Genomic DNA, 22934 nt, shown 5'->3' with positions numbered 1-22934 from the left:
TTCATAATTTTTCGTTAACTCTGGAACTTTCTCTTTTACCTGCTGTGGCTCAGAAAAAAAAATGCGTTTTCACTGGACAAATAGTGATTAATCAGGACCGAACGTGCTTTATGTGGATTGTTGGATTTCAAAGATTTAACATGGCAAAGATGCGTTTGACGCTAAAGCTGTAAATAGGGAAGCAAAGGCTTTCTGTTCTTGCTGGCGAAGGAGGCAGTGGCGCCGGCGGAGCCGAATCCCAGAGGACCTGAAATCGTCACCATGGGGGAGAACGACCCCCCCGCGGCGGAGGCTCCCTTCTCCTTCCGATCCCTTTTTGGACTTGACGATTTGAAAATAAGCCCTGTTGCACCAGGTAGGTGGGGCCAGGTGTGAATCCTGGGGGAGGGTCCCCAGAGTGTCCCACTGGCGACATACCTCCCCAGGATGTCTCACGCCCACAAGCTGGATGCTTGCACTTTCTTGGGTGTATAGAGCCCTGGAGAGGGGGGCGTTAGTGAGGGCATCACCTTGTTCAGCCCCTTGCCAACAGCAGGACACGGAAGTTTACCTTCTCTGGAAGGAGGTTTTCAGAAATTGAGGCTCCACTTGCCCCTGGGAGTTAGGGGTCCGGTCCCGCCAGAAAATCTCTGAGCCCCCCAGAAAGTCCTGAGAACCAGTGCTCATCAGCTCTTCCAGGACACTTAAAGTAAGCTGGGCATTGCTGAGGTTAGAGTAAAACCCAACAGCAGGAGACGAGAGCTGCTCTGAACAACAAGGAGAGCTGGTTTTGCAAATAGGTTTCAAATGCAGGACTTGTTACAGTGAGCCTGGCTCCATGGCTGGCTGGTCCCTGGTGCAGTCAGGAATGCTGACCTCTGGGGCCCGGAAGGGGGACGCCTGAGGGCTCTGGCTGAGGTTCCAGAAAGCTTGGAGTAGGGGCTGCCCTAATGATTCCTTTTAAACCCTCTGGACAATCGAGGTTGGGGCTGGTGGAAGAGACAGGAGGTGGGAGGGCAGGTTTCAAGTAAGGGTAAGGATACACAATTTTAAAATACAGCTCAAAAAATGAGCATAAATGTAAATTTAAAAAATACTCTGCTGTCACCTGACCCTCGAGATTTGCCTGGTTTTTATGTTTGCCTGCATTGTCTTCCTGTCCTTGCCCATAGTATGCATTCATACACAGTAGGCATAGACGGGCGTTTTCCCATATGCTGCTTGGTTTTTATAAACGCCTTTTGTTAATAACATCACAAGATTCCATCAAGTAGATGTGTAATTTACATAGTTTTTTTAATCATCATTTGATATATAATTGTTTCTAATATTTTCCTAGTACAAATAATATCAGCATGAATTACACTATACATACTCATCTCTGCTAATTCTGCTTATTTCTTCATGATTAATTCCTCGTAGTGAGAATTTGGTAGTGCCTTAAGTAAGTAAGCAGTGTCTCGTTCATTATAGTAATTTAGAAAACACAGTTAATCAAAAAGATTTCTTAAAATTACCCACAATTTCACCATTAGTCAGAGATAACCCTATTCGTGCTTTAGTCTTGGATTTCTTGCTTTTTCTCATCTACATATCTGTATTTTCCTTTGAAAGTGGCACATTCTATTTTGAAGCTTTGTTTCTTTTCAAATGAAACAATATCATGTTCTTCTTTCCATGGCATTAAATAATTAAATATTCTCTAGGGGTTGGCAAACTATAGCCCATGGACCAAATGTGGCCCACTACTTGGTTATATAAATAAAGTTTTATTGGAACACAGACACATCCATTTACTCATCTATTGTCTGACTGCCTTCACGCCATAGTAGAGTTGAGCATATGGCCCATAAAGTTTAAAATATTTACTATCTGGTCCTTTACAGAGGAGGATTGCCAACCGCCTTGCCCTATCAGGGGACTAACTCCATACATTTGCTCTGTCACCAGTTCCTTCTGATGGGCGCTCAGGCTGTTCCCCGTGCACCAGTATCCCACACGCCACCTCTCTAAGTGTCCGTGTAGGTAGAAATTTATGTACATCAGCGATGACATCTTAAGATAAATTCCGGGAAGTGGTTTTACTAGGTCAAAAATTCCATCCATTTTTAAGCCTTTTGGTTCGTATTTCCAGTTTGACTGTCAAAAAGTTTGCACAGCGTATCCTCCTAGTCACTGCAGACGGAGGTCCATCTCCTTTCACTCTGGATGCAGTGGGGACGCTGTAACAGCAGTCGGAATAAATACTGTGAGGTCGATACGTAGTTACATTTGATTTGCAGTTTTTCAAATTTCCAGAGAGGTGGAAGGTTTTTTCGTGCTCGTTGATCATTTGCATTTCTTTTTGGGGGAGGTGCTATGCATTTGGCTTTTTGTTCCAGGCATTCCCTCAAAGACAGAACAAGGAGGGGGAGCGGGGCGTGGTCGCGCCCACAGGGCGCCAGGACCGAGGAGCTGTAAGGGGCGAATGTGAACCATACAAAGGTCCTAGGGGAGCAGCAAACTTTGAATCTCTAATTAGGTTGAATGTCCTAAGTCTAACTCTTAGGCACAGAGCGACTGGAATGATAAGAGGTCATTCTGGGGTTCCTGTTGATTTTTAAGGTATAAGTGGAGCGTGGGTTCTCAGTAAGAAAGCGTTATAAATTCGGTGCGGGCTTCCGGGGGTGGGGAAGCCTGGAAAGAAGAGTCTGCTCTGTTAACTCAAGACCAGGAATCAGTTGCCCTGAAGGAACTGGTCTCCCCTGCTGAGATAAAACCACCTCCATGATCACGAGGTCCTGCATCCTTTCATCCCTTCAGTTCACTGATATAGTTGACCTTGAACGACACAGGGGTGGGATTAGGTGGCTGGCTCCCCACCTAGTCAGAAATCTACTTATAATTTCTGGCTCCCCCAAAAGTTAGCTACTAATGGCCTACTGTTGACCAGAAGCCTTCCTGATCACAGAAACACTCACTTCACAAGTGCCTTCTGTGTTACACGCATTACACACTGTTCTTGCAATGAAGTCGGCTAGAGAAAAGAAAAGATCCTAAGGAAGAGAAAATACATTTGAGGTACGGTGCAATAAAAAATCCACGTGGAAGTGGACCCACACGCTCAAACCTGTGTTACTCAAGGATCAGCTGTATTTCTCAGGGACTGCGGCACACCGGTGTGGGTCTAGGCTCTGGGAACACAGCTGCCGAGCAAGCCACCGGCTCATCGTGGCCAAGACCGAGACCTTGCCCTCTGCCTCCCCCTCCTCGTTCTGCCTCCTTCAGGCTGTGGAGTGCGTGCCTTTCCTTACTCTCCTTAACCTCTTCCTTCTGCCTTCTTCCTCGTTTCTTCTCTTACTCTACTCTTCTCTTCCTCCTCTCCCACCTTCCCCCCCCCATTTTTGTCTTCAAATTCTCTTCTTTAAGCAGCCCTGAATGATACTGGCCATTTTATAAGCACACTCTTTATTGCCAGAGGGTGAAGCTGTGGGTTTCCAAAGACAGGCGGGGGGAGATCTCTGAAGCCTTTCCGTGGGAGACCTCTCAGCTCCACATCTCTAGGACTAGGGTGCGAGAGGAAGGGGCAGCGTGTCCCGAGTAACCGTGTGCTGTGAGGAAGCCCGTCTCCCCTTCCCACACTCCCACCTTCCCCAGTGTAAGTGGGGACAACTTTGTCATAGATGTATTTTCAGGATTGATGAGAAAATTTGCATGAAGTGGCCTGTTCTCCTTGGAGTAAAGGTGCCGATGGAAATTCTTCCAGTTCCCCAGAGAGGCTTGTACTTTTGGGCATCATAACGCTTATACGGCACATCCTCTTTTCCATCTAATCTGCCTGGTTCTTTGAGTAAGAACTGGGCCAGGTGTGGGGTTTACTCTACTTGCAAGCTAACAAGTCAGCCTGCCCAGTTTGCTGGATTCTGGGGGAAGAGAGGAGACTCCCGGGTCAGACACGGGGGACGTTATTACTCACGGCACGAGCGGTGCGTGTATCCCACTCGAGCCAGTTACCGGTGCCCACCAGGTCCCACGGGGGTGATGTGGAACAGCCCGGGGATACGCTGCATGCCCAAGGGGTCTGCATCACACAAAGGAACCCAGAACCAAGGCAACTCAAATCTTTTATGACGGGCGGCAAGCAGACCTGCACACACTTTGTCCCAAAGGAAGACATTGTATCTGTTAAACCAGACGGTAAGCAAGCCTGCTCCTTGCTCTGGAGAGAGACGTCATCTCTGTCTTCTAAGGCTGCTTGCTCTGCCAGCACCCTCAGAGAGACGGGCTGGGACAAGGCTGTGGGTGTCGCCATGCACAAGACTCACGGGGAACGGGCTGGCACATTATCTGGTGACCCTCTCAGAGGTCCCAGCCCTCGCTCACCTCGGAGTACCTTGTTTGGGTTTTACGTGCCACCATCTGCTATGGGGAAGTGTTTCTGCGGACCCGGGCTCCACTTGCCCCCTGTACTAGTTTCCTAGGGCTGTGGAGACAAAGTATGACAACCCAGGTGGCTTAGAACAACACTGCTCTATGGCCTCATGCTTCTGGAGACCGGAAGTCCGAAGGCCAGGGGCCGGCAGGGCTGTGTTCTCTCTGAAACCCGTGGGGAAGCCTTCCTTGCCTCTTCCCCGCTTCTGGTGTTTGCTGCTGGTCTTTGGGGTTCCTCGGCTTGCAGGTTCATCGCCCCCGTCTCTGCCGGCATCTTCCGTGGTGTCATGCCTGTGTCTCTTCACACCATTCCCTTCTGTGCATATCTGTTTCTGGGTTCAAATGCCCGCTTTTTAAAGGACACCAGTCAGATTAGATTAGACACACACGATGACTTTGTTTTAACTTGATGGCCTCTGTAAAAACTCCATTTCCAAATAAGACGATATTCTGGGGTCCAAACTTCAACATACTGAGGACTGGGGTGGGGGCACGTTTCGGTCAGTAACACCATCCCCTAACCCGGGATGGACACAGCTGGGTCTGGGGGAGAGCATGGGGCTGAGCCTCTGGGGAGTGTGTCCCCAGCGAGATGGACTTTGCTCTAAGGCAACTTTCTTTGGGCCAGAACATTCTCTGCTTTGAGGGGAGGGGGGACGGATAGCTCAGTTTTAAGTTTTATTTTGTTCAAATCCACTGCTCTGTGACGGTTTGCTCTTTCCCCCACCTTTCCGGTTTCAGACGCAGACGCGGTTGCGGCCCAGATACTGTCCCTGCTGCCGCTGAAGTTCTTTCCCATCATGGTCATCGGGATCATTGCCTTGATACTAGCACTGGCCATCGGTCTGGGCAGTGAGTATGATTCATTATTCAGTGGGCTCTCGAATGCCTGTTCAGGCGTTTAAACTTTGATGAGCCCCCGCCCCGCTCACACTGGCGGGGTGCTGCCACCCAGCCTTCATTACTAGAGGCAAACGTCTTTTGGGCTTGCTGACTTGGAGTTTTCTTTGCCTGAGGGAGTGTGGGGCCAGCTGGGGCCCAGGAGGGGCTGCTGGCCATGCTCGGGGCTTTGTCACCAAGGAGCCTGCCCGGTTAGACGTGCTGAAAGGCAGCTGATGAAATAGGATTCTGTGGGCGGGAGGGGGTGAGGGGCCGGGAGGAAAAGACAAGGAGGCCATTCATGCAAGGCCAAGCATACCTGCTGTTTTTTAAAAGAAGGTTCATGTGGCTCTTGAGAAAGTGAATCATTCGAATGGGCTCTGATTGAGAACAATATCTCATCTTCTCTTTCCTATAACCGGCCCACCCACTCAGCGGTGTGGTCCCCGGTCCCTTCTCTTCTTGCCCAGGGTCAGAGACAATAGAGGGTAGATTGGGGGCTGAGTCGTCCTCACTCAGAGCTCATTGCTCTGCCGACTCGGCCAGTCGGCCTTCAGCCATGCACTTTTTCTCTTGACCTTGAGCCCAGAGCTGTGGTTCAAGGCCACATTGCAAGGCAAAGTAGGGTGCAGCAGCCCCACCCTCCGGAATTTGGAACAGAAACTGGGCTGAGGGAAGCAGGCTGCAATTTCAATGCAGGTTTCATTATTGATGGCCAAGCTCAAGGCCACGTGGCCAGTGGATGGTTGTTAGTGTTGTACACTGAAGAAACCAGCCCTTCCTTGACACACTTGTCCTCTCCTTTCCTCAGTCCACTTCGATTGTTCCGGAAAGTACAGGTGTCGCTCGTCTTTTAAGTGTATTGACCTGACAGCTCGGTGTGATGGGGTCCCGGACTGCGGAGACGGGGAGGATGAGTACCGGTGTGGTAAGGCCGTGCTCCTCACTGCAGAAGGACAACCCGACCCTGACCTTACCCATCTGTGAAATGGGTCCAGATCCATGCCACTCTCAAGTCACGTCCTTAACTGGGATCCACCTGGCATTCGTCCCCAGGGGTGACTGACCTGGGAGCAAAGGGATGGCTGTTACCTGGGGCCAAAATTCAGTTGGGGAGAACACAAGAACAGAGAGAAGAGAGCTTAGGGGGTGGAGGCCGTAAGAACTGCCACTGCCCTGCAGGGTGGGGGTGGGGGTGGGCGAGGGGCCGGCCAGGGTCAGCAGAGCAGGGACCTGCGCCGGAGGCAGAGAAATCTCACGGCCTGCTCTTCCCGTGCGCCGGGCAGTCCGCGTGAGTGGCCAGAACGCAGTGCTCCAGGTGTTCACAGCTGCGGCTTGGAGAACCGTGTGCTCTGACGACTGGAAGGGTCACCATGCTAACATTGCCTGTGCCCAGCTGGGGTTTCCAAGGTAATTTAAAGAACATGTCCCACCGATGGGTAAAGCATTTGATCGTGGTGACAATGCGGAGAGAGAGCCATCTTCTAGTGGGCCATTTATGGGGTCCCCCGCTCACCATCACACCGCGTCCCCGCGGCAACCGTGACATCATCCCCGCGCCACAGGTGCGCACGGCAAGCCCCGCACGCTAAGTGGTTTGATCAAGGTCACTGGGAAGGGGCACGTTTGGGGGTGTCTCATGGTCAGGAGAGGACTCCAGATGCACAGAGGAAATACAGAACTTCCAAGCCAAAGGCTAAGCCCCCAGCTGCTCAGGCTACGGCCAGAGGGTAGCTACGTGGCCCCCGCCCGCCCGGTGCTCGTGGCCCCACGGACATGCGCGCACCCTTCCAAGGAGCCCCACAGAGCCCAGTTTGAAGAGCCAGCCATGTCGTGGAAACACCATGTCAAACAGTTGTTTGGCACCCTGTGGAAGGGGCGGCTCTGGCAGTGGGGGCTTCTCTTCTCAGCGTTTGGTTTTGCACTGAGGGGACACATTTCTCTCCTCCTCTCCCCTGGCCCCTCATCTGACCCGTGGCACCGCTGTCCTCCGTGGTCTCCCGCCACGGCACCCCAACTCCCTTTGCTCTTGGCCCCCGGAGTTCAAAGCAGGCAAGTTCTCTGAGTTCCCATGCTCCTGGGTGTTTGCCCCCGAATCCCTGTGTCCTTGCCCCAGTTCCCCGACACCGGCATTAAAGCCAGAAACTGCCGGGAATCCAGGGAGCCTCGATTTTCAGATCTGTGCACCCTCTTCTCAGCTCCTTTCTCCAGTGCCCGTGACACCCCAGTGTCCCCCAGCTGTGTCCCTGAGACCGCGTCCTTCTCACTCTGTGACAATCCGGATTCAGGAATTAGCTGTGGTTCAGCCCTGTGATGACAGCCAAGCCACCCACACAGATGCCTCCCAGGATCATGTAGACTTCACCCTCACAGATGGGGGGTTCACACCCCACGCGCACGCTCACCACACACACATGCACCACACGCACACGGGTCACACACCACACACACGTGTCACACACGTACACACACCACATACACGTCACACACGTACACACACCACACATGTCACACATGTACACACACCACATGCACCCATGTCACACATGCACATACACCACAGCACACATGTCACATGCACACGTGTCACACACATGTACACACAACGCGTGCACACACACCACACACATGCACCACACGTACGTGCACACACCACACGCACACCACACACAACACACGTTCACGCACGCACACACACACACAAAGATACGCCGTGCATGCACACACCACGTGGAAGCACACACAAACGTCCACATGCATTCTGTCGTATATCACGTCAGATACATGCACACACTGCACCATGCACAGACCCCATCACACACACATCACACGTACACACACACACTACATTACTCATATGTACACATACAAAATACCTCCCTGCACAAACACCAAGCCGCACACATGTGCACACTCACATGCCTCACGCCCACACATGTGCACACACACGTGACACATACACACACCATCACCGCAGCAAATAGCAGAAAGCTTCCCCAGGCACTTCTGTTCCCTTCAAGGCCCTTTCTCGGACTCACGGGGGGCACCCCTACCGCTTCCGGCTCCCCTCCCTCTCCCTCCTGGAGGGCCACCCCTTCCCCTGAAGCCCCAGGCCCCCTGACTATGCAGAAGGGCCCAGAGGCTCCTTTCCCTCAGATCCCCATTCGCCCAGCCACGGTGAGATGGTCCCTCCTACCCTTGGTGCGCGCCCTCAGGGGGCGTCCGGCAGACGGGCCCCCAGCACGGCCGGTTCCTCCCTTCCGCACCTGCTGCTCCAGTTCGAGATTTTCTTCTGTAGCCTTTTTGCTTTTTCTTCCTCCTTCTCTCCTTAAAGCCCTTCTTTGGTCTTCTCCGCTCGGCTGTCTCCCGTGTCAGCTCTCTGTGATGACAGCAAAGGGGAGACTGTCAAGCCGGATCGCCTGGGTTCGAATCCCCGTGTCCCCAGCGCAGTTCCCTGACTCAGGCCTGCAAAACAGGGACAATAGTAGCAGCCGCTTGGAAGGGTGCTGTGAGGTTCGCGTCGGGGCGAGCCTGGCACACGGGAACGCCCTGGGGGAGCTGGCGGCCGTGGTGGTCGCGACCACCTGGAGGCTGGGCTGTTTATGGGGATCCCGGGACGGCCCTCGGAGCCCCCTGCATCTCACAGTGCTCCGTCTCGTCTCGGGAGCTCGTCGCCTGCCGCCTGCCCCATCAGCAGTTCAGCCGTCCCGGGAGGGCTGGGAGGGTCATTGCCCTCCGAACTCAAATGCGACCCAACCTTGTACTTGTAACAACCTTGTGTGTTGGTGTAGCCGGCCAGCTGCTTCGGGAGGGTACCCTTCATTTACTGGCCCTCAACTCAGAGCTCGTCAACACTTGATTTTTTTTTAAAGATCATGCCTTCTTTACCGTTGTTCTCCAGACCTGTTTCCTGATCTTATAAACATCTGCTGGGGCGTCTGAGCCTTTTCCTTCTGTGCTCATCTCTCTCCAGTGGGAACCCCCCAGCTCTGGATTTCCCTCTCCCCACCTATTGTTCTTGGGTGCTCGGCACCCCCACTCTGGTCCCACATGTGGTTCTGTGTTCTGCTCTCTGGGGCTTGCTTCGGGCCAAGCAAAGGTCAGTTCGGGGGGGTGCGTCAAGGGGGCTACTTGGCCACCTCGGGAAGTGGTCTCCCTGACACGCGCCCAGAGCCTGCCGGGGGGGGGGGGGAGGAGCTGTGGGCCGGGGGCCAGATGGGTCCCTGGTCCCAGACAATGCGAGATCTGGAGTGCCTTCCTAAGCCAGCAAAGGAAGCTGTTGACGGTTTGAGGGTGGGAATGACATCCCCCCGCGTGACACATGCGGTGTTCTGACGCGCATGGATGACGTGAGGCAGAGTGAGGTCACGCATCGGGTCCGCGTTCCCATGTGCTTGCAGCTACGTGAGTGCAGACACGCTCGGGGTGGACGTGCTCGAGGAGCAGCTCCGGGAGGACTTTGCGTCCATCAATCACCTCTTGCCCGATGACAAAGTGACCGCTCTGCAGCACTCCGTGTACGTGAGGTGAGCGGCAGGGTGGTGCCGTGGTCTGCACTGCGTCCCCTGCTGGCCTCGTTGAGCTATGCACGGCCCCGCGAGGACCCAAGAGACCAGAGTTTCTCCAAATGTAAGGTGGGGGCTTGGCCGCCGCGGGGGAGACTGGGTGGAGCACCGGCTGGGGTGCAGGAACGCGCCCCAAACCAGGCGAATATGGCCCGGCAGAGAGAGGAGGAGGGCAGTAAGGAGCGTGGCGTGTGTGTCGTGCTGTTCTCATCGTGGGCCAGGGGTGTGTGCGGAAAGGACAGAGGGACGAGGAAACTAGAAAAGAAAGAGATTACGAAAGACACGTATCCTCTGTCTACAAAGCACTTCAACATTTACCATTCATATTGCATGTTTCCCCCGAGAACTCGTGAGAAAGGTAGCATGAGGTGCCCGTAAAAGATGGTACCCGCAGCCTGCTGTGTCCCCTGCCCGGTCCCCTGCCTCTACAGTCAGGCATCCCCTGTGCTCTTCCTGGCACTTAGGACCAAATCCCAGGAACGTGCTCTCTGCTCTGGGAAACAACAGCTTGTCAGCCTGTCCGTCGCATAATTGATAGTCACCCCAGGACCCACATGCAATTCCTGGGGACAGCTCATCTCTTAGGTCCTGAAACCTCAGCTGGTGACACCCCCTTTTTCTTGCATGATTGCATAAGCAGATGGGGGCTCTAAAGGCAGGGAAAGTCACAAAGGGACACGGGTGGATTATAGGAAAAGCACATTCCCTGCCCCCCCCGCAAAGATGAGCCCGTGTCATTTCTGAAGCAATCACAACTCTGCTCTGGGGAAGAGTATGATCCAGGCTGGAAGGACCTGGCGCCAGGAGAGGCTGCCACGCTGTCCAAAGGCACTCCGTGTCCTCCAGGGGCCAGCGAAGGACACCGGGGTAAAGTTGACCTGCAAACGACACGAGTGATGTTTATAGAACAGAGCTCCTCCGGCATCTCCTATCATTAGCTAGACGAAGCTTAGAAACACTCAGTCACCTGTCACGTGCACAATGCCTCACTGTAGCCAAATGTTCCAGAATGAAGCTGTGACCTCACACATACGGGTTTTTTTTTTTAATATGGACAAAAATTGCAATCTGTATTCAAGGGCAGGGGACTAGAGTCCATTTTTCTTTCACCCCAAGATTAAGTTGAAAGAAAGTGTTCATTTCACTGGCCTCTGGCGTTTACCGTAGGCCTCCTCTTTTGCTCCTTAGGGAGGGATGTGCCTCGGGTCGTGTGGTTACCTTGAAGTGCACAGGTAAGAGATTCCTCACGGAAGAGAGAAGTGCAAGCACGTGCTCGCTCACACTCCGGTCTCCCCCCGCCTCCTCAGACTGCTGGGGGCCCCCTCGTCCTAGGTGCCGGGGGGGAACTCTGTGGACCCCACCTGATGGAGGAGGAGAACAGTGTCTGTCTGTCTCACCTGTTAGCCGGGGGGTGGGGGCAGCCCGGAGCACTTCTCAGCCGCAGACAGGACCGTGGTCTGTGATGCCCTGTCACTCCGTGGTGGCTCCAGCAGCCTGACTCACTGTCACTTTCTCCTCCCCACTCCCCAACCTTCCCACCTCAAGGAAAAGTGTGCCCAGGCTGGTCAGTGCCCCAGGCTCCCAGCCCCGTGGCAGCTGCCCCTGGCAGGGGGAGGGTGGGGTCTGGAGAAGTCAGGCAGGTGCACACTAGCCCTGCATTACTGAGGAGAGAGCTGTGGAAGGTTCATGAGCCCCTGGTGAGTTGTGGCCATACTGGGGTCATGGGCATCACGGGGAGGGGCGCTGCCATCACCAGCTCTTCCCACTGCACCCCTGTCTTCTCCCACTCCCGTCCCTTCTGGGCTCTCTTTCTGGGCTGTGAGCTCTGCGAGGGCAGCAGGCTGTCAGGGAGAGGGGGGTCTGTGGCTGTGACAGCAGGTTCCCCAGAGAGGTCTGTGGGATCGACCCCCAGCCCTTGTTCTCTCTCTGTAGTCTGTGGTCTGAGAATGGGCTACAGCTCGCGCATCGTGGGTGGAAATGTGTCCTCGCTCATGCAGTGGCCGTGGCAGGCCAGCCTTCAGTTCCAGGGCTATCACCTGTGCGGGGGGCTCTGTCATCACCCCCGTGTGGATTGTCACCGCCGCGCACTGCGTCTATGAGTGAGTGCTTCTGGGTGTGGGCCCTCGTGGCCCATAGACCCGCGTCTAGACTGGGCTGTGTAGGATGGGGTAGATTCCGGGGGTCAGCAGTGGGTCCAGAAAGCTGGCAAGCTGACCAGATCGTCACAAAGTAATGACCAGTGCAATGCACCCATCACTGTCGCTGGTGGCTGTGACTGGTGACCCTGAGCTCATTCGAAAGATTTCAGACCTGCCGCTCTTACAGAGGAGGTAGAAAGCTTTGGACGGAAGCTCCCGTGCAGGAGGGAAACCTCCAAGCTCCCTGTAGCTACTTACAGGAGAGCACGCTGTGGCCAAGAGCGTGAGAGGCGGCTCCGGCCGGGTGGCTCCGGTGTCCCAGGCAGTGTCTCGGGGGAGGAGAGCACGGGAAGACTTCCAAACACAGAGGTGGATTCTCCGTTTTTGTTTGTATTTTGGCTGCCGTCTGTTGGAGATTGGCCCTGACGGGCCCCTCTGGTGCTGAGAAGCGGGAGGCGCGGGCATCGAAGCCTGCCTGGGGAGTGCATGGCTGGCCTGCGCTCCCGCAGGGCGTGGGAGCCGTGCTCGGAGCCAATGTCGGCAAGCAGGCAGCACCGTGTCTCGGCCACCTGCCTGGCCCTGCGCCTCCAGACCTGCGAGGTCCGGGGGTGAAAGTGATGGGGTGCTCCAACTTCACCTCTCCGCCTTCTCTTTTCAGCCTGTACCTCCCCAAGTCCTGGACCATCCAGGTGGGGCTGGTTTCCCTGCTGGACAGTCCGGCCCCTTCCCATCTGGTGGAAAAAATCATCTACCACAGCAAGTACAAACCCAAGAGGCTGGGCCACGACATCGCGCTCATGAAGCTGGCCGGGCCGCTCACCTTCAGCGGTACGGCTGCGTTCCCTGCTGCTCTCTGGCTCCCGTTTCTTTCAGGAGAATTTGTAATTGTCCCTTGAAGTCTTTTTATGACAGCCGCTTTGTAATCCTTGCCAGACAACGCCAGGAGTTGACTCATTTCCCCGCTGGCCATAGTTGATCATCTTTTCTCATTTAAGTTGTGATTTTCCTGGTTCTTGGTATAACGAGTCCTTTTCGACAGCCTTCTGGACATCAGGCTATCACGTTAGGAGACGCCGGGTCCATATACCTCTTCGACTTTCCCAGGTGGTCACCCCGTTCGGGTTCTTGGTGCGTGACATGCCTACTCTTGTGGGCTGTGCTTCCGATGATGTTTGATTTTAGAGGCTTTGCGATTTTACTTTGGTCAGCTTGGTTCATCAGGTTCATCCCTGGGGTTCGCATTGGTGCCACTTTCTTCCTGCTGGTGCCCGCTGGAGATGAAAGGACTTCCCCAGGCCAGGCCATGGGTGCCTCCAGGTGGCAGAAGGGGGGTCACTGGCCCTGTGGGAACAAAGAGCTCTTCCCTGTCTCGGGGCTTGTTGAAATGAGGTCCACCTGCCAGTGCCATCCACCTGCCCGTGTCTTGGTCGTGGCCTAGAAAGAGGGCACTTCGCAGGTCAGTCAGTTGATCGTAGTGGGATCGTCCCCATGGCCGCTTCTTTCCTGGGCATCTTGGGGACTCCCTGAAGTGCTCAGAAAGTCTCTCCCTGCCAGCTGCCGCGTTCGGCAGGCCACATCTCTCCGTGGGAAATACCGAGTCCTAACCTCTGAAAGTTACAACAATACCAGAGCACACAGGATAGGACTTCCAAACATTTTGCAGATGCAGACAAAGGATTAAATACACTCAAATAAATTAAAGCCCCCTTCGCCTTCCCCAGCGTATAGCCGCGTGGAGTGTTGGCAGAGGTCCGTTGAACAAGGCCCATGAAGCAGCGGAGTCCTGGCCCGGGATTAGTGTGTTCCCCACACCACACATCTAACACTCTACGTGTAACGCTTGGAAACAAGTATCTCTGGAGAAGCAAAGAGAAATTGTAACGGTGGTGTTCGTTTATCATTATTACTAACGATACTTGGTTGTAAAAAATGAGGTGCCGACGTCTGCACGGTGATAAAAATTAGCGAGTGCTCTTGCTACTTCTCTGTCCTTCTGTTACTGTCCCGCGTGGAAAGACAGTGCATCGCGGAGCGTGCTCACGAGACAGCCTCATGGCGGCCGTGACACTGTCTCTGCTGTGTATGTGACACAGCCCGCGGGGACAGGCCGGCTTCCTGTCTCCAGACGTGCCGGGTGGGACCCGAACAGTCACGCAGGGCTGTTTTATAAGGCAGTGCGCCCACGCTCCAGACCAGGAGTGGGCAGGTTAGGGCCCCAGGACCCAATCTGACTCTTTGCCTGTTTTTGTAAATAAAGTTTCAGTGGGACACAGCCAGATCCGTTTGTGTACCACGGCCTGTGGCTGGATGCTTTCAGGCCACAGTGGCAGGCCACGGGGCCCACAGAACCCCAGGCATTGGCTATGTGGCCCTTCACAGAAAATATGCCACCCCTGGTCCAGACCCACTCGCATTGCCACAGGTTAGGGTTGTTTAAAGGTGAACGGCTCTGGGGGTCCCTGCGCTGAGCTGGGAGCTTTCAGACCAACCAAGGGCTTGGCCTTTCTTGAGAGATCGTTTGAGCTCCTCAGAGAGGTGGACACTGGGGAGATTCATTGTTTTCGTGGACCTGAGTTTCACCTGAGTTCAAGGCTGCTGTCTCCCCTTGCCGCAGAGACCATCCAGCCCGTCTGCCTGCCCAACTCCGAAGAGAACTTCCCTGATGGAAAACTGTGCTGGACGTCAGGATGGGGGGCCATAGAGGATGGAGGTCAGTCATCTGAAATCACAATTCTGAGTCTGGGAGCCCAGACCCATGAGGCCGGGGTGCATGCCCACCGTGACACGCTGTACCCCGTGTCCCAGCGTGGCGTCCCCGTGGGAGGCAGGGGTGCGGGTCAGCTGCTGGACACACGCTCTCAGCAGAGTAGTTGTGGGTCAGAGTCATGGTTCCGTTTGTGTTGGGGCGTGAAACTGCAGACTGTGTCAGGAGAGAAATAAATGGGGGCGCCCGGGTGGCACAGTCGTTAGGCGTCTGCCTTCAGCTCAGGGCGTGATCCCGGCGTTCCGGGATCGAGCCCCACATCAGGCTCCTCCGCTGGGAACCTGCTTCTTCCTCTCCCACTCCCCCTGCCTGTGTTCCCTCTCTCGCTGGCTGTCTCTCTCTCTGTTAAATAAATAAAATCTTTAAAAAAAAAAAAAGGAGAGAAATAAATGGAAACAGAGGGCCAGGGACACCCCTCGTTGGGGAGACATTCACCAAATCATCAGGCGGTTCTCCTTCCTCCTCCCCACCGTGCCGGCAGAGTACGTAAGGAGCCCATGGAGAACCTTCCCAGGGTTTATTCAGAAGGCAGACATCTGTACCTGGTGAGGAGTTTTCGTCTTGTGAGACTTTGGAAGGTGTGTTATTTCATTAGAGAAAGCAGATGTACGGAAGCATACCGCTATGATCGTAGCAGTCACCTCAATGAGAGCAGCGCATGCGGAGGGAAGCCACGCCCTCCTTCCACTGGGGTGGGGCACACGTGTGCTTGTCACTCATAGGTTCTCCACCAATCCCTTTCCTTCTGGTAGGAAATGTAGGAGTTCCTTGGGGGGACTGTTGTCACAAAGCTCCATAAACAGAGAGGCTTAAAGAGCAATGACTCATTCTCTCCCTGCTCTGGAGGCCAGAAGTCTCAGATCAAGGTGTCGCAGGGCCGGTTCCTTCTGGAGGCTCCGAGGGGGAGGAACCTGCCCCTGGCCTCTCCTCCAGCTTCCAGGGGCTCCAGCCATCCTTGGCGTCCCTTGGCTTGTGGACGTATCACTCCAATCTTTGCCCCATCTTCCTGTGCCCCCCTCCCCAGCCCCATGTCTCAAATCTCTCTCCCCTTTCTCTTATAAGGACATTGGTCTTTGCACTTAAAGTCCACCCTAAATCCAGGATGATCTCATTTTGAGACTCTCACCTTAATTTCATCTGCAGAGGCCCAACTCCAAATAAGGTTGCAGGTGGACATGGTTGCGGGGGCACAATTCACCCTAATACGGGAAGTTCAGTATTTTCCTCCTGAGGGTTATTAGTTGAGTTCCCTGTCCCTGAATGTCCAAGGCGCCCAGGGCTTTCCTAGACCTAGAGGGTCGGTCCTCTTTCCCGGGGCAGGGTCTCATCCCAGTGGCTTTCCACGTCCTCTTGCCCTTGGAAGCTTCCTCCACAGACAGGTTGAGCTGTTTCACCACGTACCCGGTGGTGAGCCGGGTGTCTCCATGCCACACTGTCTGCTCCTCACAGCAGCCCCTCAGCGGGGAATTATCTGCACGGCCGTCTTGAGGGCGAGGAGCCTGGGGCTGAGGGGAGCTGAGCACCTTGCCGGGGTTCACATGACCAGGTGCTGGGAGGTCTGGACTTCCACACCCCCCCCCCACCCCCACAGCCCTATTCTTGTTGTTTCTCAGGACTTGTGGTGTCAGGAGACTAGTTCATTACTTTGTAAGATCCTGTGGGGCGAGTAGGGAGAGGGGCCACTCTCAGCCGACCTCCAGCCCGTGGTCCCCAGGCACGTGGGGTATGGGGGGACTGGAGAAACTCATGCAGAAAACAGGGTGCAGCTCTAACTCAGAGAACTCTTAGAATGTGGGTTGGAGGCAGGCAGACCCGCACCCACCTGCTGACACGTGCTAGAGACGCCGGAATAGGGCCGTGCCCTGCAGTCAGCCTCTAAGACGCCACAATAGCTGGTTTACGAACAGGTTAAGTTAGAGGTGTGGATCCCTTCGGGTCGATGGTGGGGCTGGTCCAACAGCAGAGTTATCATTTCCTGTTGCTGTTGCAGCAAGACCAGACTCATTGGTTTCAGCCCCAGGGACGTGTTATCTATGGTTCCGGAGTCAGGAGTCCTCGCCCATCTCCACGGGCTGGAATCAGTGTGTCGGAAGGGCTGGTCCCTCCCGGAGGCTCCGAACGAGTGTCTGTTTCCTGGCCTTCTCTGGGTTCTGGGAACTGCCCGCTGGCTCGTGGCACCTCCCCCATCCTCATAGCGGGCCGGGCAGCGTCCTCCCATCCCCCCACCCCCCATCTGACCTCTGTTCCACCATCACACTTTCTCCTCTGATGCTTGTGGTTCCATTTAGAGGCCACCCAGGTAGCCCAGGATTGTGTCCCCATCTCAGGGCCTTCTGCCGTGGAAGTGACATAGACACAGGGATTAGGAAGTGGACGCCTTTGGGAGGACGCTGTTCTGCTGACCACAGGAAGGTTCTGCCTGTACACTGTGCATGTGTCCTTCACGGGCCTCAGTTTCCCTTCTGTAACCTGGATTGTTCTGAGGACGGAACGGCCGGTGTGGGTCAAGTGCGTGGCCCAGGATGGACCCCGGGGAGGTCCATGCTGGCCACTGCTGCCCCACCTGCTCCTGCATTGGCCACTTTCGGGAAGTAAGTGGCCCTCATGTGAAGCAACGGGGCTGCCTGGCCCGCTCACCAGGGAGCTTGCCACAGAGCATGCGCCGTCCGCCTCCAGGAGTGGCCTCTGCCACCGGCATGTGGTGACGTGGCCCCCGCTCCAGTGCAGGTCCTGAGTTCCCAGCAGGGCCCCTCATGCCTGCACCGTCCTCGCTCTGACGCAGGTGACGCCTCCCCCGTCCTCAACCATGCAGCTGTGCCCTTAATCTCCAACAAGATCTGCAACCACAGAGACGTGTACGGAGGCATCATCTCCCCCTCCATGCTCTGCGCCGGCTACCTGAAGGGCGGCGTGGACAGCTGTCAGGTAGGGGCCCTTGGTGACCTCTGGGGGCCACAGCGGCAGGTGAGGCTCTGGACGGTGACCCAGCCTGTGGCACAGACCACTGCCAGCATTTCCCTGTGACTGAATGAAAAGCAAATTTACAGGGTGTGGGGAAGACGTTTGCTCAAGATAGCACTCCCTTTCCTGGCTGCCGGCCGAGTTGACCCAGCGCTCCCATTCTGCCTGGGTGCTGCGGCGGGAGGGGTCTCCAGGGTGCTCCCCGCCCCAGCCCTGGTTCTCATGGTTTGCAGAGGGGTAACAGGGGCAGCAGGGCGGGTGGGAACTGGTGAATGTGAATCTGGACCTCAAGAGCCACAGTGAGCGTGAGCCCACACGGCCTGGGTCCAGCCCCGCCAGGCAGACCCTCCCTCTAGAGGATTCCCAGGGCTGTGTCCAGCTGCCCTGACCTTCATGGATTCGGTGCATCTGGAATCTGGCAGGGAGACAGCTGGGGGAGACCGTCCCTGGGGAACCAAGGACCCCACTGTTGGGAGTGCGAGCGTCAGTTCTCGGAGGCTGGGGGTGAGAGCACGGAGCCAGCCCTGTACTGAGTTTTGTGATAGGAAGGGGGGATCCTGGCCCTGAGACAAGGGACACCCCCCACAGTGCCTCTTTCCTTGCCATCCAGGGAGACAGCGGGGGGCCGCTGGTGTGTCAGGAGAGGAGGGTGTGGAAGCTGGTGGGAGCGACGAGCTTTGGCATTGGCTGTGCTGACGTGAACAAGCCCGGGGTCTACACGCGCGTCACCTCCTTCCTGGACTGGATTCATGAGCAGATGGAGGTGGGTGCCGCTCACGCTGGTCCCCGTCGTTTGCCTCCAGCGTCCTTTTCTGTGGCCCCAGGGCTGCTGGGCAGAGCCAGGGTGCGACACTGAGGGGTCAGTCCAGCAAGCAGGGCCCTGTGGCCTCTGGGTGTCTGATGGGAGCACAGCTGGTCCCACAGGCAAGACTCTGTGCGGGGGCGGTCCTGGGGGATGGGTGCACACAAGGGCGGCCAGGGCAGGGACACGAAGGACAACCTTCCTCCACCAAGTGGGGAAAAGAGGAAGGCTGGCTGAGGAGGAAACCTGGGGATGGGAAGGGGTCCAGTGGGCACATGTGCATGGAGCAGAGGGTGACAAGGTGCAGGCAGTGGGTGACGGTGTGAACCCGCAGGCCCCCAGTGCCCCCTGAAGAATCTGGACCTTGCTAAGAGCCAGGGGTGGGCTAGAGAGTCTCTGATCTTGGGGGGCCGGGCAGCTCTGTGCTTTGGGGGAGGCTCCCTGAAGGAGGGGTGATGCAGGAGGGAGACAGGTCAGGGAGGCTGGCTTCCAGGACCAGGGCGAGCAGGAGAAGGGAGGGCCACAGGCGGACAGGAGGGACGGCCACCGCTAGGGCAGCAGGCCGGAAGGGCAGGGGGCCCGGCCATGCAGAGCCTCGGTGGCACGGCCTTCTGCTTTACGGACACCCAGCAAATATTTGCGGACTTGATCTCCGATGATGAGCCCACATCACGCCTTGGACTAGTTTCAAAGAACTTGGGTTTTGCCTTTTGTTTTTAAAATTCGGGCCAAAATTAAGCAACGTAAAATTAACCATTTTCAAGCAGACAATCCCGTGGCCTAACATCACAGTGCTGTATAGCCAGCTCCTCGGTGCTCCGACGTTCCACGTTCAGGACCGTTCTCGCAACCTCGTTAAGCCGTCGCCCCCCATCCCCCCATCCCTCCGCCCTCATCTCCCTCCGCCACCAGTTTTTGGCAACAGTCATCTGCTCCTGTCCCTAGATCAAAGACCTTTTAAAATGCTCCTTTTAATGGGAAACAATTGGCTAAGAAACACCTCAGGTGCCTTGGGCGTTATTTTCCACTCCTCCGGGAATTTTCGCTCCGAAGGAAAAGCTACACTGTGGCTGCCCCTGTCCAGGCCGAGGCCCGTTTGACTTCCAGGCCCGCTGCACGGTGCATGCTGTGCAGGCAAGAATGGTTCCTGCCCTCCGGGCCGGCTCGCGGCAGAGCAGTGCTAGAAGACGGGCCTTTTCCAGAAGCGCCTGCTGGCTCCCTTGTGAGCCGACACACTGGCCCAGGGAGCCTCACTGAGGGACACGTAACCCTCTTAAGCACAAAATTCAGCCCAAACCCATCAACCTGTTTGTAAGCGAGAGAACAGACGTTTGCAAGAACAGCCCCCTGGCCGAGTGGCCTCGATGGCTGGTGAGTGGGACCCCAGGGTGCAGATGGCCGTGGGGGCGTGGGGAATGGAGGGCGGGAAAGGCGGAGTCACCCACAGAGCCACAGAGGTGCTCCCTCCACGCAGCCGCGCTCAGGGACAGACGGTCCATGCGACCAAGCCAGTTGTCATGAAAGGCAAGCTTGAAACAGGTGCGGGTCAAGGCACCAGCTCCCAGTCTTCAAGCTATGGAGGAGGGCCGGGGCCTGGCGGGGGCAAGGTTCCAACACCCCCCTGGGAGCCTTCTAACAACAACGGCGCTGGGTGATGTCTTGACCTATTTCCCTCAGCCCCGTCCTGGGTGGCAGGTCCTGGGACGGTCCCTATATAACAGGTGAGGAGACCCCCGCAGTGAGTGACAGCAGAGTGTGACTCCAGCCTCACACCTGCTGCACGGTGGATCCGCACTGTGGGCGTGCACAGGACCCTTCCTGGCTGTCTGTGCACTCGATGATTCCCAGGACCCTTCTCCAGCGGGTCTGATCAGGGTATGTGGGGTGAGGGCCCGGGCGGTTCCAATGCACAGGGTCTTCAAGGGAAGACACTTTGGGAAGCACCGGTGCAGGCCCTGGGTCTCCCTGGGACGGCCTTACAATGAGCTTCTGCCCTCCCCTGTCCGGATCCGCCCTCCCCTGCCCCAATGAGCACGTTCACCAGCGACGGACAAATGGCAGCTGGACGGCTCCCTGGAGGCCTGAGACATCTTGGTCACCAGCTGCCTCGTGCCCACCTGGGGGCCAGTATGAAAGTCGCCCTTTAGCAAGTGTCTTCAGATGTCCCGGGGAGGGGGTAGATCCAGAAGAGGCTTCCCTTCCCATGGGAGGTTTTTCCAGAGGTCTGCATTTTTGGTCGTTCCTTTGAATATGCCCATGGGGCTTCCAAGAGCCACCCCGGGTGAGGGGCTGCCTGCTTTCATCCGCTGTGCTCTGTACTGGGGCTTAACACAAACCTGTTCAGACTCAAAGCAGGACTCAGGGACTCGGCGTGAGGGCTGGAAGGGCCACGTGGCAATGAGGGGAAGTGCCTCAGGTCAGGGACATGGGTGCAGAGACCCGTGCGGGTAGGAGCGCGGTCTCACGAGCACTGGGCCGCCCAGAGCCACAGCCTCCACTTGCAGAGGCCAACGCTGTCCCCACGCGGGGCGGGGACCCGCCCACGCTCACTCGTGTCCAAATGCAGGTGCCCGCCCCGTCTCAGTGCTGGAGGCTGGCTTGGAGGGCAAAGGAAAGTAATGGCTGTGTTTTCATTCTAGAGGGACCTGAGAACCTGAAGAGAAGCGCACAGGCCGCCACCTCGACTTCCTGCCGCGATGGAGACACCCCATCCTGCCACGGGTCCCTGGGTGGAAATTGCCACGGGAGAAGGGAGCCTTGGGTGCTCTTCTTTCTGGCACCACCCGCAGGGCCAAAAGAAGGAGCACCTTTCGTCCCCCCACTTCTAGAACACCCTGCTTCCAGCACCTCGACAAGCCGCCGGGGGCATCGGGCTCACACGACCTGATGCTCCCTTGTGACCTTCGCTGAGAACAGAAGGGGGAACGCCTTCATGGTGTGACCTTGTCCCACTGTCCCTTCAGGTTTCTCTGCCCCTGGGCACAGGCAAATCACACACAAACAACACAGGTACTCAGTAAGGACGCACGCCGGAGCCCCGGGGGGCCGATGTCGCTGTCCGCGTGTCCTTGTCCTTAAGCGCTGGAAGCAACCCAGAACTTTCTACTTCCAAGGTCCCTTTTCGCGTGTGGGAACTTAGTCTACAAGTGGTTAGTTGTAAGGTGTATCTCTATTCTTTCTTTGTAGCATTTGATGCTTGGGCCTTATTTGTCTCCTGCTTCCAAAGGACATGTGCTCCCCTAACGCGTCCGTGAGTCAGAGGTTGTCTGTGAATCCCGACCACTCGTGTGCATTGGAACCCTAAGCTAACTGCAGAGCCGTGATTGCTTTGGTCTCCTCTACATACAGTGTTGGTTGTGCATTTTTCTGTTGAAACAGGTTTCTTTCTTTTTTTTTTAAAGATTTAATACATTTATTTAAGAGAGAGAGAGGGAGACAGAGAGAGCATGAACGGGGGGGGGGGGGCGGGGAAGGTCAGAAGCAGGCTCCCCTGCAGAGTAGGGAGCCCGATATGGGGCTCAGTCCCAGGACCCTGGGATCATGACCTAAGCCGAAGGCAGACGCTTCACCAACTGAGCCACCCAGGCGGCTCCTGGAACAGGTTTCTCAGCAGATCAGAGTTATATCAGAAGACACAGAATCAGAGTAAGGTGAGAAGGCACTGGAATAAGACAGGACCCCCTAACCCCACACAGGGGGCTCCAAAGGCAGCGTGGATGGACAGTCACATGTCATCAAGAGGCCAGAGGCTTCCCTGCCTCTCTGCATGGCCTTGTTACCCTACCATGGACCTGCCGCATTAGAGACCCCTCCCGGTTACCCACACACCCTCCGTGGCCCCCAGGCACACACATCACAGGAAGAGCTGCTTCAGGCAGCCACTGTCCAGAAGTGCTTTATCACAGATGAAGCTATCACACACGGATCCGTGGCTTTGCCTGAGGTGGCCGTAGGAAAGATGGTGAGTTTCAAAGAGCAAGCAGGTGCCTGGGGAGGGAGAGGCAGCGGGGAGCCTCCGGCGTGTCCGAGACGGGGATGCACGGGGAGAGAGGGAGCGCCGAGACAGACTGGCCGCTCGGCCATCACATCGGAGTGCCCCGCCAGCTTGGACTCGCCACCCAGATCCCCACGTATCAGAAAGTGACAAGACCCTTTTTATTTTAAGTGGCTTTGCCCAGGTCTCTTTGAAAGTAGGGGTGGCTCATGCATGGGAACTCCAAGTTGTGCAAAATGGAGGACTCCGTATGCGACAACCTCCGTTGAGGGCCCTTGGCCAGCTCTTGAGACTGCACTCTTCCTTAATTACTACTGAATTGTGTGAGGAAATATTTGCTGTCTTACAATCTTTCACAAGGTCTTGAGTAATGCTAACGACAGGCAGGTAATCAGCGTGTATCATGCGCCTGGCACGGCTCTCCGGCATTTCCTGTGTGCAC

General features: G+C 56.0%; 1 protein-coding gene across 1 annotated transcript; it reads left to right on the top strand.

Annotated features, from left to right (window-relative positions):
* The first annotated feature begins 234 nt into the window (after positions 1-234).
* Positions 235-21814, top strand: TMPRSS3 (transmembrane serine protease 3). Its single transcript, XM_026499369.3, is given in 13 exon segments — positions 235-355; positions 5131-5241; positions 6080-6196; positions 6555-6678; positions 9669-9794; positions 11022-11065; positions 11766-11875; positions 11877-11932; positions 12630-12799; positions 14586-14681; positions 17518-17660; positions 18307-18459; positions 21138-21814. Coding segments are annotated over 13 exon segments (1362 nt in total). The 5' UTR covers positions 235-261; the 3' UTR covers positions 21156-21814.
* The last annotated feature ends 1120 nt before the right edge of the window (positions 21815-22934 follow it).

This window comes from Ursus arctos, unplaced genomic scaffold (assembly GCF_023065955.2).
Source record: "Ursus arctos isolate Adak ecotype North America unplaced genomic scaffold, UrsArc2.0 scaffold_4, whole genome shotgun sequence".
Lineage (NCBI taxonomy): Eukaryota > Metazoa > Chordata > Mammalia > Carnivora > Ursidae > Ursus > Ursus arctos.
The sequence above is the reverse complement of the archived record's forward strand: the minus strand, read 5'-3'. Positions and strand labels throughout refer to the sequence as shown.